At 38.7% G+C, this 16421-nt stretch overlaps 1 protein-coding gene across 2 annotated transcripts in view; it reads right to left on the bottom strand.

The window, feature by feature from the left end:
* Nucleotides 1-16421, bottom strand: part of NUP153 (nucleoporin 153) — an 89716-nt gene that overhangs the window by 41890 nt on the left and 31405 nt on the right. For both annotated transcript variants that reach the window (XM_053603556.1, XM_053603557.1), the window contains exons 5-10: nucleotides 16258-16386; nucleotides 8366-8482; nucleotides 8235-8279; nucleotides 8101-8154; nucleotides 4823-4969; nucleotides 263-315 (exon numbers count right to left, since the gene is read on the bottom strand). In XM_053603556.1, coding sequence (XP_053459531.1) covers nucleotides 263-315; nucleotides 4823-4969; nucleotides 8101-8154; nucleotides 8235-8279; nucleotides 8366-8482; nucleotides 16258-16386 — 545 coding nt within the window. The remainder of the gene's footprint in view (nucleotides 1-262; nucleotides 316-4822; nucleotides 4970-8100; nucleotides 8155-8234; nucleotides 8280-8365; nucleotides 8483-16257; nucleotides 16387-16421) is intronic.

Genomic DNA, 16421 nt, shown 5'->3' with positions numbered 1-16421 from the left:
GAGATTACAGGCGTCCACCACAACACCCAGCTGTTTTTTTGTTTTAGCAGGCCTGGGCTGGGTTCAAACCTACCAGCCCTGATAGCCCTGGTGTATGTGGCTGGTGCCCTAGACACTGAGTTATGGGCACTGCCTAAAAGCGATTTTAAAAAGTGACCGATTTATTGGTGTCAACGTTCTCTTTTTTAATCTTAATCTTTAAAAAGGTATACACATGCAACAAATTAAATATAAAGAAGTTTAGCTGTATGTGAAATATCACCTTTCTTGTTGTTCTCTATTTTGTCCAGGTGCCATATTCTTTTCAAACCCCATCTGGAAAAAACAACAATATATATATTATATTTGGTTTATATATATATATATATATATATATTTTTTTTTTTTTTTTTTTTTTTTTTTTTTGGCCGGGGCTGGGTTTGAACCCGCCACCTCCGGCATATGGGACCGGCGCCCTACCTGCTGAGCCACAGGCGCCGCCCAATATATTTGGTTTATATTTTTTTAATAATGTCCTTCTCATGAATCTAATTTTCAGAATCAGAAATTTGATAGATTTTTTTTTAGTTAATGAATCCTAAAAGTTGAAATGGTTACCAAGAGTTATGATGTGATTACATCTATAAAATGTTACCGAGCACAACTGGCCTTTCCACAAAATGACAGCACATGGATAATACTCTTACTAACCACATAAAACTACCTCTACCTATTCCTCTTTTTGCCCTATTAATTGTACAAACAAATTTACAAGTGATACTCATTTTGAAATGATTCTCTGCCACTTAAAAGTACTTCTACTGAAAGGAATCAAAGCTCCCTGGAGCCTAATTATAGGGCTGTGGCAGGAAATGTACAAGATGAGCCTAAATTATAACATCAAAAAGCACTGAAGTCCTCAAAAAATGAGGTGACATGTTAAAAGGACACAGGAGCCAGTTTAAAGGCAAAACACAGGAAAATTTAAGCATTAAGATAAATAATGCTAATACGGGATTATGATCTATTAGATGCAAAAATTCAAATAGACAAAAAATTAAGTAGGTAAATAAATACATAGAGAAAGGATTACAGTAGAGAAAGCCAACTAAGAAATGTAGAAAGAACAGAATTCAAAAACTGCCAAATAGCAAACTATAGATTCAGGCAAAAATCAATAATGCTAATACTACTGGGTAAAAGGATATTATAGTTTCAAAACATCTCCCTCAAGATACTTATTAATTACAAAAGGTAAAACAGTAACTTTACAATGGAGAATCCCCCCACACACTACCTTAACTAATGATCATAGTGCCAGCAATGAGACAAACTGATACATATATTATGTGCCTTCTAGACACTGAGAACAGCTCAGCATCCATTCAATAGTTACCATTGCCAAATGTACAAAACTATAATCTAATCACAAGGAAATGCCAGACAGCCCTGAATTGCAAGACATTCCACACAGTAACTGGATTGTATTCTTCAAAAGTATCAATGCTGTGACATACAAAACCAAAGGAATTCTTCTAAAGGAGACACACAGGCAAAAAATGGAAGACATGATCTTGGGGGCTGAGGGCAGTGCCTCACGCCTGTAATCCCAGCACTGTAGGAGGCCGAGGTGGATGGACTGCCTGAGCTCACAGGTTCAAACCAGCCTGAGCCAGAGTGAGACCCTGTGTCTAAAAAATAGCAGGGCATTGCGGCAGGTGCCTATAGTCCCAGCTGTTCACGAGGCTGAGGCAAGAGGATTGCTTGAGCCCAAGAGTGAGTTAGAGGTTGCTGTGAGCTACGACACCACAGCACTCTACCGAAGGTGACAAAGTGAGACCCTGTCTCCAAAAAAAGACATGATCTTGGAATTTTTTTCTTTTGGGACAACTGGCAACAGGTAAATAAAATCTATAGATTATAGTATTGCATGAATGTTAAGTTTCTGATTTTAGTTCTGATGACTAACCTACATTATATAAAGCAATTCTGGCCGGCATGGTGGCTCATACCTGTAATCTCAGCACTCTGAGAGGCTGAGATAGGAGGATCTCTTGAGCTTAGGAGTTGAAAACAGCCTAAGAAAGAATAAGACCCCATCTCTACTAAAAATAGAAAAAATTAGCCAGGGATCAAGGCAGGTGCTATAGTCCCAGCTACTCAGGAGATTGAGGCAAGAAGATCACTTGAACGCAAGGGTTAGAAGTTGCTATGAGCTGGGCTGACACCAGGGCACTCTAGCCTATGCAACGAAGTGAGACTCTGTCTTTAACAAAAAAAGGAAAGGGAAAGGGAAGGAAGAAAATAAGAAATTCCTTGTTTGTAGTAAACAGAAAAAGATAAAGCAAATGTGAAATGTGATTAAAGTTCTTCTAACGTTTCTCACAAATCTTTTAAGTACAAACTATGTTTAAAATACTTAAATAACATTTAATGTTAATTAAAAAGTAAGGAGAGGCCAGGTGCAATGTCTGCAATGTCTGTAATTAATCCCACCATTTTGGGAGGCCAAGGTGGCAGGATCACTTGAAACTGGGAGTTCAAAACCAGGTAGGTCAACATAGTGAGATCCCGTTTCTACAAAAAAATTTTTAAATTAAAAAAACTTATGGCGGGTGGTGCCTGTGGCTCAAGGAGTAGGGCGCCGGTCCCATATGCCGGAGGTGGTGGGTTCAAACCCAGCCCCGGCCAAAAAAAAAAACTTATGCAAGAGATAAAGCAAATATGAAAGGTTAATAAATGGTGAATCAAGACAATGATATACATGAGTCATTACTGGACTATTCTTTCCATTTGAAGTTTCAAGTTTTTCAAGAAACCAAGCTATTAGAAATGAAATTAAATACAGCAGAACCTCCCTAGTTGACCACCTCCTTAACTGACCTAACGTTCATAGGCTGGACATGCACCACATATAGGCATCAGTACAATAGCCTAGTTCCTTAGGCTGACCACTTCTGTATGTTGACCTCTTTGTTACATTCCTTCACGTAGTCAATTTACAGAGATTCTACTGAGTAAGTAAAGGCAAAAACAGTAAAATACTATGTAAACACCATAAACACCAAAAAAAAAAAAAAACCTCAGATAAACAAAGACCTACATGTCCAGTAATTCCACTCCTGGGTATATCCACGTAAAAATGAAAAACATGTTCACAAAAAAGTACTGGTAAATACATGTTCATAGCAGCATTAATTCATTATAGACAAAAAGCAAAAACAATCCAGATGTCCCTCAACTGATGAGCAGATAAAATCTGATTTATAGGGCGGCGCCTGTGGCTCAGTGAGTAGGGCGCCAGCCCCATATACCGAGGGTGGCGGGTTCAAACCCAGCCCCGGCCAAACTGCAACATAAAATAGCTGGGCATTGTGGTGGGCTCCTGCAGTCCCAGCTACTTGGGAGGCTGAGGCAACAGAATCGCCTAAGCCCAGATGCTGGAGGTTGCTGTGAGCTGTGTGACACCATAGCACTCTATTGAGGGTGATAAAGTGAGACTCTGTCTCTAAAAAAAAAAAAAAAATCTCATTTATACATACAATCAAATATTATTCAGCAATAAAGAAAGGGATGAAGTACTGATACACACTACAAGGATGAAAATACTACACTAAGTGACTACTAATGGGTATGGGATTCTAGGGGAGGTAGATAAAAGAAATGGTAATGAAGATGTTCTAAAACTGACTACTGTGTTGGCTGGGTGTGGTGGCTTATGCCTGTAGTCCCAGCACTCTGGGAGGCCAAGATGGGTGAACTGCCTGAGCTCACAGGTTCAAGACCAGCTCTGAGCCAGAGCAAGACCTCATCTCTAAAAGTTGCCGGGCATTGTGGCAGGCACCTGTAGTCTCAGCTACTTGGGAGGCTGAGGCAAGAGAATCACTTAAGCCCAGGACTTTGAGGTTGCTGTGCGCTATGACGCCATGGCACTCTACCAAAGGTGACAAAGTGAGACTCTCTCTCAAAAAAATAAATAAATAAATAAAACTGACTACTGTGATAGCTAAATAGCTGAACTGCAAATATGCTAAAACTGCTCAACTGAAAACTCTAAAAGAACAGTATGGTATGTGAATTATTTCAAAAGAACAAAAACTAATGTGTCCAAGGCAAAGTTTTGAGTCTGGAAAAATAAAACCAAAAGCAATTATTTGAACCTTGCTTAGATCCTGGTTAAAATAGCAGCTATAAAAAACATTTAAACAAGGACCAGATATTAGATAATGTTAAAAAAATTAATATTAATTTTCTTAGCTGGAATAAGACATTTAGGTTCAGACAGCTCAACAACACAAACAAGAAATATGGATAAAGCAAATGAGCCAAAATTATTTAATCTAGACAATGAATATATGCTAATATTTACTAGTAAACACTAACAGCTATTTTAAAGGTGTACTAATTGATAATCATCACTATGATTATCATTATGTAAATCATAATTTACAAACTATGTGTTATACAGTTACTAGAATACAATGGTAAAGTTCCTGTATTTTATATTATTTTTATTCATTCTAATCAATATTCAAAGACTGGTGAAAATACACATATACTTTTTTTTTTTTTTTTTTGTAGAGACAGAGTCTCACTTTATGGCCCTCGGTAGAGTGCCGTGGCCTCACCCAGCTCACAGCAACCTCCAACTCCTGGGCTTAAGGCGATTCTCTTGCCTCAGCCTCCCGAGTAGCTGGGACTACAGGCACCCGCCACAACGCCCGGCTATTTTTTGGTTACAGTTTGGCTGGGGCCGGGTTTGAACCCGCCACCCTCGGTATATGGGGCTGGCGCCTTACCGACTGAGCCACAGGCGCCGCCCAAAAAATACACATATACTTACTCTGTACTTTTTGTCTATTCTTTGATGAGTCCTCTTTAATTCACCAGATGGGGTCAAGGATGGTTTAAAATAAGTATTTCGATTTGCTGCTATGGATACTGGCTTTGGGGTCATGAGTCTCTGAACAGGAGGATACTGAGAATCTACCTGATAAGTAAAGAGAAATCAAGGACAAACATTTTGTTTTCATATAAATCAATGACTTATATCTAAAAATTATTTGACAATAGGTAATGTGACCTAGAAACCATGAGTATTTATTAGAGAAATATCCAGTAGATACAAACAAATAACTAAGAAAAAATGATAGTGGAACCGAGGGTAGGTATCTATTTATTTATATATACATATACATAAAAATGCACAGATACATATATAATTCTAAAATGGTTTCATAGACTATACATATATTTTATTCAGGACTTAATGACTTTTCACACACTTGCCCACAGATTAAAAACAGTTCCACAAGTCTAAGTTTTACAGGGTGAATTTTAAATATATAAACTAAAATTAACTTTTACTGTATTTCCCCCCAATTACTAGCTATATTTCCTCAGTTGCAAAAAGGATATTTTTAATCTAACCATATACAAATATTTTAAGTCCCAAGAACATGAGCAAATCCATCTGCAAATTGACTCCCTCCATTGTTATTTAAAAACCAAACCAAACATCTTGGTTTACTTGGTCTACTAATGGGTATGATACTAGGGGAGGGAGGTAAAGACTGTTTAAAGACTTTCAGATTCTGAAATCAGTGGGCTTTATTATGTAAGCACACAAGTGTTTTGTTAACAGTCCTTGGCTACAATGAAACACAGTAAGCTTCTACTCTGTCCAAAGATTGTAATACTATGAATAGAGTCCTTCTACTCAGCAGCAGCTGTGAACACACTGGTTTCCAGGGCAAAAGCCTCTGTACAGTTACTAGCTCTTCCTTAAATCACCCTCACAAGTGTGACCTTATAACTCAATGAGACCATCTATTTTGTAGACTGTTCTGATTACATCTGTGAAACACGAATTATAATACTGTTCTGCAATTTGACCTTTTATTTCCTACCATCCATTAATAAACTTTCACTGATCCTAGACTCAGTGAACTCAGACTAACTTTACTATTAGTAAAGTTCTTGTTAATAACAATTTATATTATGGAATAATTTTTTAAATTTACTTTTTTGTGCGTGACAATATTTTGCTCTATTGCCCAGTCTAGAGTACAGTGGCCCCATCATAGCTTGCTGCAACTTCAAATGCCTTGAGCTCAAGCCTATCCTCCTGTCCCACTGTCCTCCCACCCCACCCATTTTGTTTATTTTTTGTAGAGATGGGGTTTTGCTGTGTTGCTCAGACTGTTCTTGAACTCCTGGCCTCAAAAGATACTCCTGCTGGCCAGGCGCGGTAGATTACAGTCATAAGCCACCACATCTGGCCAAAATTTAGTTCTTTTTTTATTATTATTATTATTATTAAATCATAGCTGTGTACATTAATGCGCTCATGGTAAAATTTAGTTCTTTTTAAACAATCTGAAATCAACAAGGATTAGAGAAATGCTAACCACTTAAATTAATCCCATAATAAGTAAGCTAATAGTGGACTCTCTCTTGCCTAATTACAGATTTTTAGGTAATTCTAAAAATTACCTAACAAGAAGCAACGCTCTTCTAAGAAAGATTCCCTTTTTAGTTTTCTTCTTTGAATAAAACTAAGAATAAGAATTTTAGCAAAATTATAATTTACCCACTATCTCACATATAATCCCCATAATTAACACACGCAATTATTGGAATTTTGTAATACTTACTTTTGAGGAATTTGCTGTTGTAATAAATGCTTTCATACATAAGGATATGGGAATCAACAAGCCATACATAAACTAACAAAAAAGATAACTCTTTATTGAGGCATCTGTAGCTCAGTGGGCAGGGCAATGGTCACATATACCAAGGCAGGCGGGTTCAAACCCAGCCTGGGCCAGCTAAACAACAATGACAACAGCAACAACAAAAAAATAGCTAGGCATTTGTGGCAGGCACCTGTAGTCCCAGCTACTTGGAAGGGTGAGGCAAGAGAATTGCTTAAGCCCAAGAGTTGAGGTTGCTGTGAGCTGTGATACCACGGCACTCTTTAAAAGATAACTCTTTAGGGCGGCGCCTGTGGCTCAAGGAGTAGGGCGCCGGTCCCATATGCCGGAGGTGGCGGGTTCAAACCCAGCCCCAGCCAAAAACAAAAAAAAAAAAAAAAAAAGATAACTCTTTAACCCAAACTATATCAAGCATTATATTTTCTCTAACTTCCAAAGCTAATTTTTACTAAATACACTAAAAGGCATCAAAATAATAATCTATATTTTTCATTAGCTCTGTTACCATGGAACAATATTTTAGCTGGCTGATAGCCAAATTCAAATTGTACTACATACAATGAATTTAACATGTTGGGTAAGGAGGAAATTTACAAAGGTGACTAAGTTACCCTTGTGAATTTGAAGTTTACCTTTGTAAACCTTTGAAGGTTTTAGTATGCCAAACTTTAAATTATGAAATATTTCAACATTTGCTCAGCCCTATTTTTATTTCCAAAAGGAAGGAGTAAGCCATAAAAACTGTTGAGATCCTAAAGATGGAAATACCAGATTGTAGAGGAATGGACACCACGCTTGCAAGGACAGTTACTGACTTTTATTACATTAAAAGGAAAACACTGAGAACAGGACAGTCTCCTGGCAAGCCTAGAGATGATTTGTGACTTAGGAGCAAACCCTCAAGTAACTCAGTGTTCTGGAATGAGATAAGATCCATCACTCATTAGTAAGCATGTATTAGACATTGATGCTTCGTACTTCTTCATGGGGGTTGTGGAAAGAGGTACTTCTTAATGGGGGTTGTGCCACGTGAGGGAAGAGCACATGGCAATCCTTACGTATGCATCCCTCTTATGTCATTACCTTAAATCTCCACACCTGTTATGTATAACCTTAATAAATAGCCATTGCGGAGGGGGCTGAGTGCTACCCTGCACTTAAGGTAGCCCGCCTCCTGCAAGCTTATACGTCAATCTGTGTCATGACTGGTTCCTTCGTGCGGGGACCGTGACCAGGGCCATAGGGGTTGCAACACCAAATAACAAAAAAATATTGAAAGAGCACCTACTAAATCTACAGACAGCATTGTCCTGAGGCTCTCAAGAGGTTACAATGTCCAAGTAAAAGCAAACTTTAAATATAATGAAATAATTGCTGACAATTTAAATAACTATAGAAGTCTTACTTTTTCTCTTTTGGCTGAGAAGTCTGTGATATCTATCCCACTCCTATCGAGAGACTGAAAAAATAAAATACTATTAAAATAGTTGGAAAATTATAAAATACTTATTTTTTGAAAAGGTTTAAAAGTCAACTTACAGAATTCAAAGGAGAAGAAACAACAGATGGAATTCTTTTTGCATCCTGTTAAAGGTGAAGTAGCAAAATTAGTATTTTTCACTAACATCAAATTTTGCTGCACTCCTATATTTGCCATTTTTAAAATTTACCGCTAGAGGGCTTGACATCTTCTCTAAAGACTGCAATATTCTCCGAGCTGTTGAACTAGTCACACCATAAGACTGTGCATTGACTTGCTTTGCTTTCATCTGTCTCCTGACCGGTGCCTGTTAACAGTAAATACTATATTATTTGTTGCAACACAAGACACACATTTCATGCAACAAAAACATTTATAAAATCTGTAGAATGGATATCCAAAGTGAAACAGGATTAAGTGTTAACAGCAATTTATCGGTGGGTGGCATTCTGAAGAGTTAATTCAAACTGTTTTAAATTCCTTTATTGAAAATCCAATTTTCTACTTCAGAAATTACTGCTACAGTGTCAGAAAAAAGTGATAACACAGTATGAACAACTCTAAAGAAACATCTGCCACTTATGTTACGTGAGGAAATGGGCCAAATGATAAAAAGTTCTAGCCATTTTCTTTGATCTATTTTTCCCTAATATTTGATTCGAAGCGCATTAAATGAATGAGAATTGAATTACCCTGGCTATTATATAGCATTCAATTAGAATAAACTCCAAGATGGCTATACAAAAAGAGTATAGATTCTGCTGTAATAGAAATTTAAAATTTCAATACCAATTTTTGTTTCTCAAAAAAAAAAAAAAATTTTTTTTTTGAGACAAGGGTCTCACTTTGTCCCCCTTGGTAAAGTGCCATAGCATCACAGCTCATAGCAACCTCAAACTCTTGGGCTCAAGCTATTCTCCTACCTCAGCCTCCCTGGTAGCTAGGACTACAGGCACCCAACAGCGTCCAGCTATTTTTTTTGTTTGTTTGTTTGTTTAAAGAGACAGGTCTTGCTCTTGCTCAGGCTGGTCTTGAACTCCTTGAGCTCAAGCCATCTACCCACCTTGGCCTCCCAGAGTGCTAGGATTACAGGTGTGAGCCACCATGCTCGGCCCTACGTTTTTCAAATGTTAATACAACAAAAGGAAGATTTTTAAATGCTCCGGCTATTTCTTAAATGACTTTTTAACTTTCTGAAAATTGGGATTAGGAAAAAAACTTTTAAATAGTCAAGTACCCTTCAACACACAAGCAATGTTTCCAAATTTCAAAAAAAACACTTTGGTTTTGGCTTGGCGCCTGTGGCTCAAGTGGCTAAGAGGCCAGGCATATACACCTGAGTTGGCGGGTTCAAATCCAGCCTGGGCCCGCCAAACAACAATGACCTCTGCGATGAAAAAATTGCCAGGTGTTGTGGCAGGCACCTGTAGTCCCAGCTACTTGGGAGGCAGAGGCAGGAAAATTGCTTGAACCCAGGAGTTGGAGGTTGCTGTGAGCTGTAATGCCACAGCACTCTACTCAGGGCGACAGCCTGAGGCTGTCTCAAAAAACAAACAAACAAAAAAAAAACACTTTAGTTTCTCAAGAATGCATTATAATACTCCAATAACCAAACCAACTGGCTACCACAGAACTGAGTAATTTGACAATGATTAATAAGAAAAAGATAATATCGGGCGGCGCCTGTGGCTCAGTTGGTAAGGCGCCGGCCCCATATGCTGAGGGTGGCGGGTTCAAACCCGGCTCCGGCCAAACTGCAACCAAAAAATAGCCGGGCGTTGTGGCGGGCGCCTGTAGTCCCAGCTACTCGGGAGGCTGAGGCAAGAGAATCGCTTAAGCCCAGGAGTTGGAGGTTGCTGTGAGCTGGGTGAGGACACAGCACTCTACCGAGGGCCATAAAGTGAGACTCTGTCTCTAAAAAAAAAAGAAAAAGGTAATATCACAACCAAAATATAACCCCATTTTTATAGATAGCTTATAAAATACCTGAAAAACTGAACCACAGTAACTACCCTAGATGTTTCTCTATCAAATGACCAAATATTCATCATATTTTAGACTATCTGCAATATTCTACTTTAAATTTATTAAGTATTTGGTGCCTTATGGATTGCTATCTAGGCTAGAGGTTTTGGTAAACATGAGTAAATATTAAAATATCCTCCATAGGCTGGGTGCGGTGGCTTATGCCTGTAATCCTAGCACTCTGGGAAGCCTAGGCAGCTAGACTGCTTGATCTCACAGGTTTGAGACCAGCCTAAGCAAAAGCAAGACCCCATCTCTACTAAAAATAGAAAAACTTGAGCCCAAGATTTGGAGGTTCGAGGCCAGGCACAGTGGCTCATGCCCATAATCCTAGCAACTCTGTGAGGCGGAGGCAGATGGACTGCCTGAGCTCATGGATTCAAGACTAGCCAGAGGCAGAGCAAATCCTGTCTCTAAAAATAGCCAGGCATTGTGGAAAGTGCCTATAGACCCAGCTACTTGGGAGGCTGAGGAAGAAAATCACTTGAGCCCAAGAGTTTGAGGTTGCTGTGAGCTGTGACACCATAGCACTCTACCTAGGGTGACAAAGTGAGACTGTCTTAAAAAAAAAAAGTTGGAAGTTGCTGTGAGCTGTGATGCCAAAGCACTCTACCCAGGGTAACAGCTTGAGACTCCGTCTCAAATAAAAATAAATAAATAAATTTTAAAAAATTAAAAAAGAAAATATCCTCCAGAGAAATTTGACATCATCTGTCCTGTCACTGGAATCTATGGACCAGTCAGCGCCTCAGTTCATTAATCAATGAAATGGACCTGAATTAGAAAATCTTTACCATATCTCCCAACTCTAAAACTCCAGAAAAGAAGCAGCAAATAGACTTCTTCCCAACTGTCAATTATAAATACATTGAAGCCTATGTTGAGGAGTCTGAGTGTATGTTAGAACTCAGCATTAAGGCTGAGTGCCTGCAGCTCAAGCAGCTAAGGTGCCAGCCACATAGACTAGAGCTGGCGGGTTCAAATCCAGCCCAGGCCTGCAGAAGAACAGTGACAACTACAACCATAAAACCAGGCGTTGTTGCGGGCACCTATAGTTCCAGCTACTTGGGAGACTGAGGCAAGAGAATTGCTTAAGTCCAGGAGCTGGAGGTTGCTGTAAGCTGTGATGTCACAGCACTCTATGCAGGGCGACAGCTTGAGGCTCTGTCTGGAAAAAAAAAACAACTCAGCATTAAAAAGTATAGGACTAGGGCGGCACCTGTGGTTCAAAGGGCTAGGGCGCTGTCCCCATATGCCAGAGGTGGTAGGTTCAAACCCAGCCCTGGCCAGAAACTGCAAAAAAAAAAAAAAGAAAGAAAAAAAAAAGTATAGGACTTAGGGCGGCACCTGTAGCTCAAAGGAGTAGAGTGCCAGAAGTGGAGGGTCAAACCCAGCCCCAGCCAAAAACTGCAAAAAAAAAAAAAAACAGGGATAGAACTTAATATTAGCAAAAAAGGAGGAAGGAGTAGGAACGTACTCTATTCTTTGAATCAGAGGCTAGCATTACTTAGACTTCTACTAACATGCTAAATGAACTATTTTACCAATAAAAAAAAAGTTTAGGAGTAATACAATCTGTAGCCAGGTGTTGTGTTAGGCACCTATATTCCCAGTTACTTGGGAAGGTGAAGGCAAGAGGATCACTTGAACCCAGAAGGTTGATGTTGCTAGGCTGACACCACAGCATTCTAGCCTGGGCAACAGCGTAAGACATTGTCTTCAAAAAAAAAAAAAAAATGAGGAATAATATAGGATGGCCATAAAATTTGCGTGCAATTTAAAACAGACAAATTGTACAGGGTGTCAACTATTTTAAATTGCACACGAACTTTATTGCTATCCTGTACAATCTGTCCAAGTACCATGGCTCATACTTATAATCCCAACACTTTGGGAGGCCAAGGCAGGGGGATCACTTGAGCCCAGGAGAGGCTGCAGTGGCCTCTTATAGCTATAAGCCACTGCATTCTTATAGCTATAAGCCACTGCACTCCAGCCTGAGTGACAGAGACCTCATCTCAAAAAAAAACAAAAAACAACAAACAATCCAGCAGGCAGGGGGATCACCTGAGCCCAGGAGAGGCTGCAGTGGCCTCTCATAGCTATAAGCCACTGCACTCCAGCCTGAGTGACAGAGACCTCATCTCAAAAAAAAAACAAAAAACAACAAACAATCCAGCTTAAATTTTAGAAAAGGCTGCATGTGTAATTATAAAATCCAGTTAACACCTTCTCTTATAACAAAATATATCCTTCATAAACACTCAAAAAATAAAGCTTCATAATTACTGTTAAGTATATATGGAAGAATCCTCTAAATCAGCGGTTCTCAACCTGTGGGTCACGACCCCTTTGTAACAATGAAAATACCTCGTGGCATTAGGAAGGTTGAGAACCACTGCTCTAAACAGAAAAGCAAGTAACTAAAGGCAAGACAAAAATCTTAAAGTATGTGTTCATCACGGATTGTCACCTTAACAAAATTTCCCTCTCCTAAAGCCTATATACATGTTCTCTTCCATCTTTAAAATATCAAATCTATAATGTAAAATAAAATTATCATAGCAAGATACATGCAAAACAGAATGCTTATGGCCCTCAAGAAAATAGCAAGACAAAGGACAGAATGACACAATTTACCTTAAAATGATGTATTTTTTAAAGTTACTAATCATTTTAATGTTATGTGTAATGTATTTAAACCCTTATTTAAATAAAACTTGTTTTCAGAAAAAAAAAAATAAAGTTACTATTCAATTTCCAGTTCTTTGCTAATGTATATATGTAAATACTATTGATTTTGAATACTGACCTTATATCTTCTGGCCTTATTAAGGTCATTTATTAGTTCTAGTAGTTTCTGAGGATTTTCTTTGTTGTCTATATAACAGGAATAATTTTATTTCTTCCTTTCTAATTTATACACTTTGTATTTCTTTTTCATGTCTACCGCACTGGCTAAGACTTGTGGTATACTGTTGAACAGCAGCAGTGATAACAGATATCCCTGATCTTGGAGGGACAGTACTCGGTGTTTGACTAAGTATGATGCTAGATGATGATTATTTTATAAAAGTGCTTTATCAGGGCGGCGCCTGTGGCTCAGTCGGTAGGGCGCCGGCCTCATATACCGAGGGTGGCGGGTTCAAACCCGGCCCCGGCTGAACTGCAACCAAAAAATAGCTGGGCGTTGTGGCGGGCGCCTGTAGTCCCAGCTACTTGGGAGGCTGAGGCAAGAGAATCACTTAAGCCCAGGAGTTGGAGGTTGCTGTGAGCTGTGTGAGGCCACGGCACTCTACCGAGAGCCATAAAGTGAGACTCTGTCTCTACAAAAAAAAAAAAAAAAAAAAAAAAGTGCTTTATCAGGTTGAGGAGGTTCTTATCTATTTCTAAGTTTGCTGAAAATTTTTACTATAAATGAATGTTGGATTCTGTCAAATGTTTTATACATCCATGGAGTTAGTCCCATACTTTATATTCTTTTGTCTATTTACATGGTAGATTACATGTAAATTTTTACCTATTAAAAACATTTTTAGGACTAATACAATTTGTAGCCAGTTTTTGTGGTAGGCGCCTAAGTTTGCTGAAAATTTCAAATGTTGAGTCAACCTTGCATTTCCAGATTAAATCCACTTGATTTATATGACGAGATGTCATGATGTAGTTTCCTTCTTAAATATGTTAGATTCTACTTATAAGTATTTTGTTGAGATTTATCTATAATTCATAAGAAATACTAGTCTGGGGTGGCACCTGTGGCTCAAGGAGTAGGGCACCAGCCCCATATACCGGAGGTGGTAGGTTCAAACCTGGTCCTGGCCAAAAACTGCAAAAAAAAAAAAAAAAAAAAAAAGAAATACTAGTCTGTAGCTTTCTAGTAACACTTTTGTCTGATTTTGGTATAAGGGTAATTGATGTTGGCTTCATAAAATATATTGAGAAGTGTTCCCTCCTCTTCCACTATATAAAAAAGCTGATACAGAACTGGTATTAATTCTTTATTAAGAGTTTGGTAGTATTCATCAAGAAAGATGCTACTGGACTGAGCCTGAAAGTTTAACTCTTCTGGCGGGTATTTTAACGATGAATTCAATTTACTAAATAGATCATAATTAAAAGTACAAATATAACAAAATGTCAACAAACTATAAAATACTAAAGAAATAAAAAAAAAAAAAGAACACCCAAATGGAAGAGATATACCATGTTCATAGATTAGAAGACTCAATGGTTAAATATTTTCCCCAAATTATTATTTAGACTCAAATGCAATCCCAACCCAAATCCCAGCAGACTGGCCAGACATAGTAGCTCACAACTATAATCCTAGCACTTCTGGAGGCAAAAGAGGGAGGACTGATTGAGGCCAGGAATTTGAGACCCAGCCTGGACAACACTGTGAAGCCTTGTCTCTACCAAAATTCAAAAAAAAATGTTTTTAAATTATACTTTTTCTGTTTTTTTTTTTTGGAGACAGAGCCTCAAGCTATAACCCTGAGTAGAGTGCCATGGCATCACAGCTCACAGCAACCTCCAGGTCCTGGGCTGAGCAATTTTCCTGCCTCTGTCTCCCAAGTAACTAGGACTACAGGCACCTGCCATAATGCCCAGCCAATTTTTTTTTTTTTTTGGGTTGCAGCCATCACTGTTGTTTGGCGGGCCCAGGCTGAATTCGAACCCGCCAGCTCAGGTGTATGCAGCAGGTGCCTTAGCCCTTGAGCCACGGGTGTCGAGCCAAAATTAAAAAAATTTTTAAAAAAATATTAGCTGGGTAAGATGGCACATACACATAATCCGATTAGAGAAGATGAGGTGGGAGGATCCCTTAAGAGGAGTTTGAGGTTGCAATGAGCTATGATCATGCCCCTACACTCCAGCCTGACAGGGTAAAACCAAGGATGCAGATCTGGAACTCTCGTGCACTAGTGGTGAGAATGCAAACCAGTTGCAGCCACTCTCAAAAATAGTTCAGCAGTTATAAAGTAAGTAGGTATGTACCTGTGTAGTTATTTTCTTTTAGAAACAGATCTCACTTTGTTATTCACTGTATTCTCTAATTCCTGGACTCAAACAATCCTCATGTCTCAGCCTTCCAAGTAGCTGGGACTGCAAGTGCTATCACCACACCAAGGTAATTTTTTATTTTATATTTTGTTATTTTGTAAAGATAGGGTCTTAGTTTTACTATGTTGCCCAGGATGGTGTCAAACTCCTAGCCTCAAGCAATCCTCTTGCCTCAGCCTAAGCATGAACTACTTCATCCAGCCAGTTTACTATAGCTGATACCTGGGTATTTACTCAATAGAGATGAAAATGAATGCTCACACAAAATGTTTTACATAATTCATAACTGCCAAAAACTGGAAACAACCCAGTATCTTATCACTGATGAATGATAAACTGTATTATAGGCACATTACTCAACAAGAAAAAAAGGATCTGATATAGGCAAAAACAGATGGATCGTAAATGTATTATGCTAAGCAGAATAAGTCAGACTTAAAGGGTTATATACTATATGAATAAATTTACATGACACTCTGAAAAAGCCAAAACTATAAGGAAAGAAAACAGTCCAGTGATTGCCAGAGGGTGGTAGTGAGAGGAGGGGCTGATGATAGAGATACAGAAGGCAACGTTTTAGGATGTACACACACAAATCTAATAAACAAAATGTTTAGGGCGGTGCCTGTGGCTCAAGGAGTAGGGCACCAGCCCCATATACCAGGGGTGGTGGATTCAAGCCTGGCCCCGGCCAAAAACTGCCAAAAAAAATTTACTTAGGTCTAAAATAATGTTCAGTGGCGCCTGTGGCTCAAAGGAGTAGGGCACCAGCCCCATATACTGGAGGTGGCAGGTTCAAACCCGGCCCTGGCAAAAACTGCAAACAAACAAATAAAATAATGTTCATATACCAGTAATGAAAAAATGAAATCCACAGCACCATCGTTTTACCAAGAATAATTAAATCAAAACTATTTTATGCATGCCAAATAATTTATTGTCCAGTTAAAGTGAAAGAAAAAAGTTACCAACTCTTCTATTCAAGCCTACCTGATAAGGTATATTTCTTAGTTTAGACTGTCTTACAGCAGCTGCTGCCCCACCATATGTTGTTTTTCCAGGATAAAAAGGAGAATCTCCAAGCTGACTGGTTTTAAGGATTGAAGAATTCCCAAGTGACTGCACAGAAACACAATGATAAATAATAAGCAATA

The sequence above is a fragment of the Nycticebus coucang genome, chromosome 9, assembly GCF_027406575.1.
Source record: "Nycticebus coucang isolate mNycCou1 chromosome 9, mNycCou1.pri, whole genome shotgun sequence".
Lineage (NCBI taxonomy): Eukaryota > Metazoa > Chordata > Mammalia > Primates > Lorisidae > Nycticebus > Nycticebus coucang.
The sequence above is the reverse complement of the archived record's forward strand: the minus strand, read 5'-3'. Positions and strand labels throughout refer to the sequence as shown.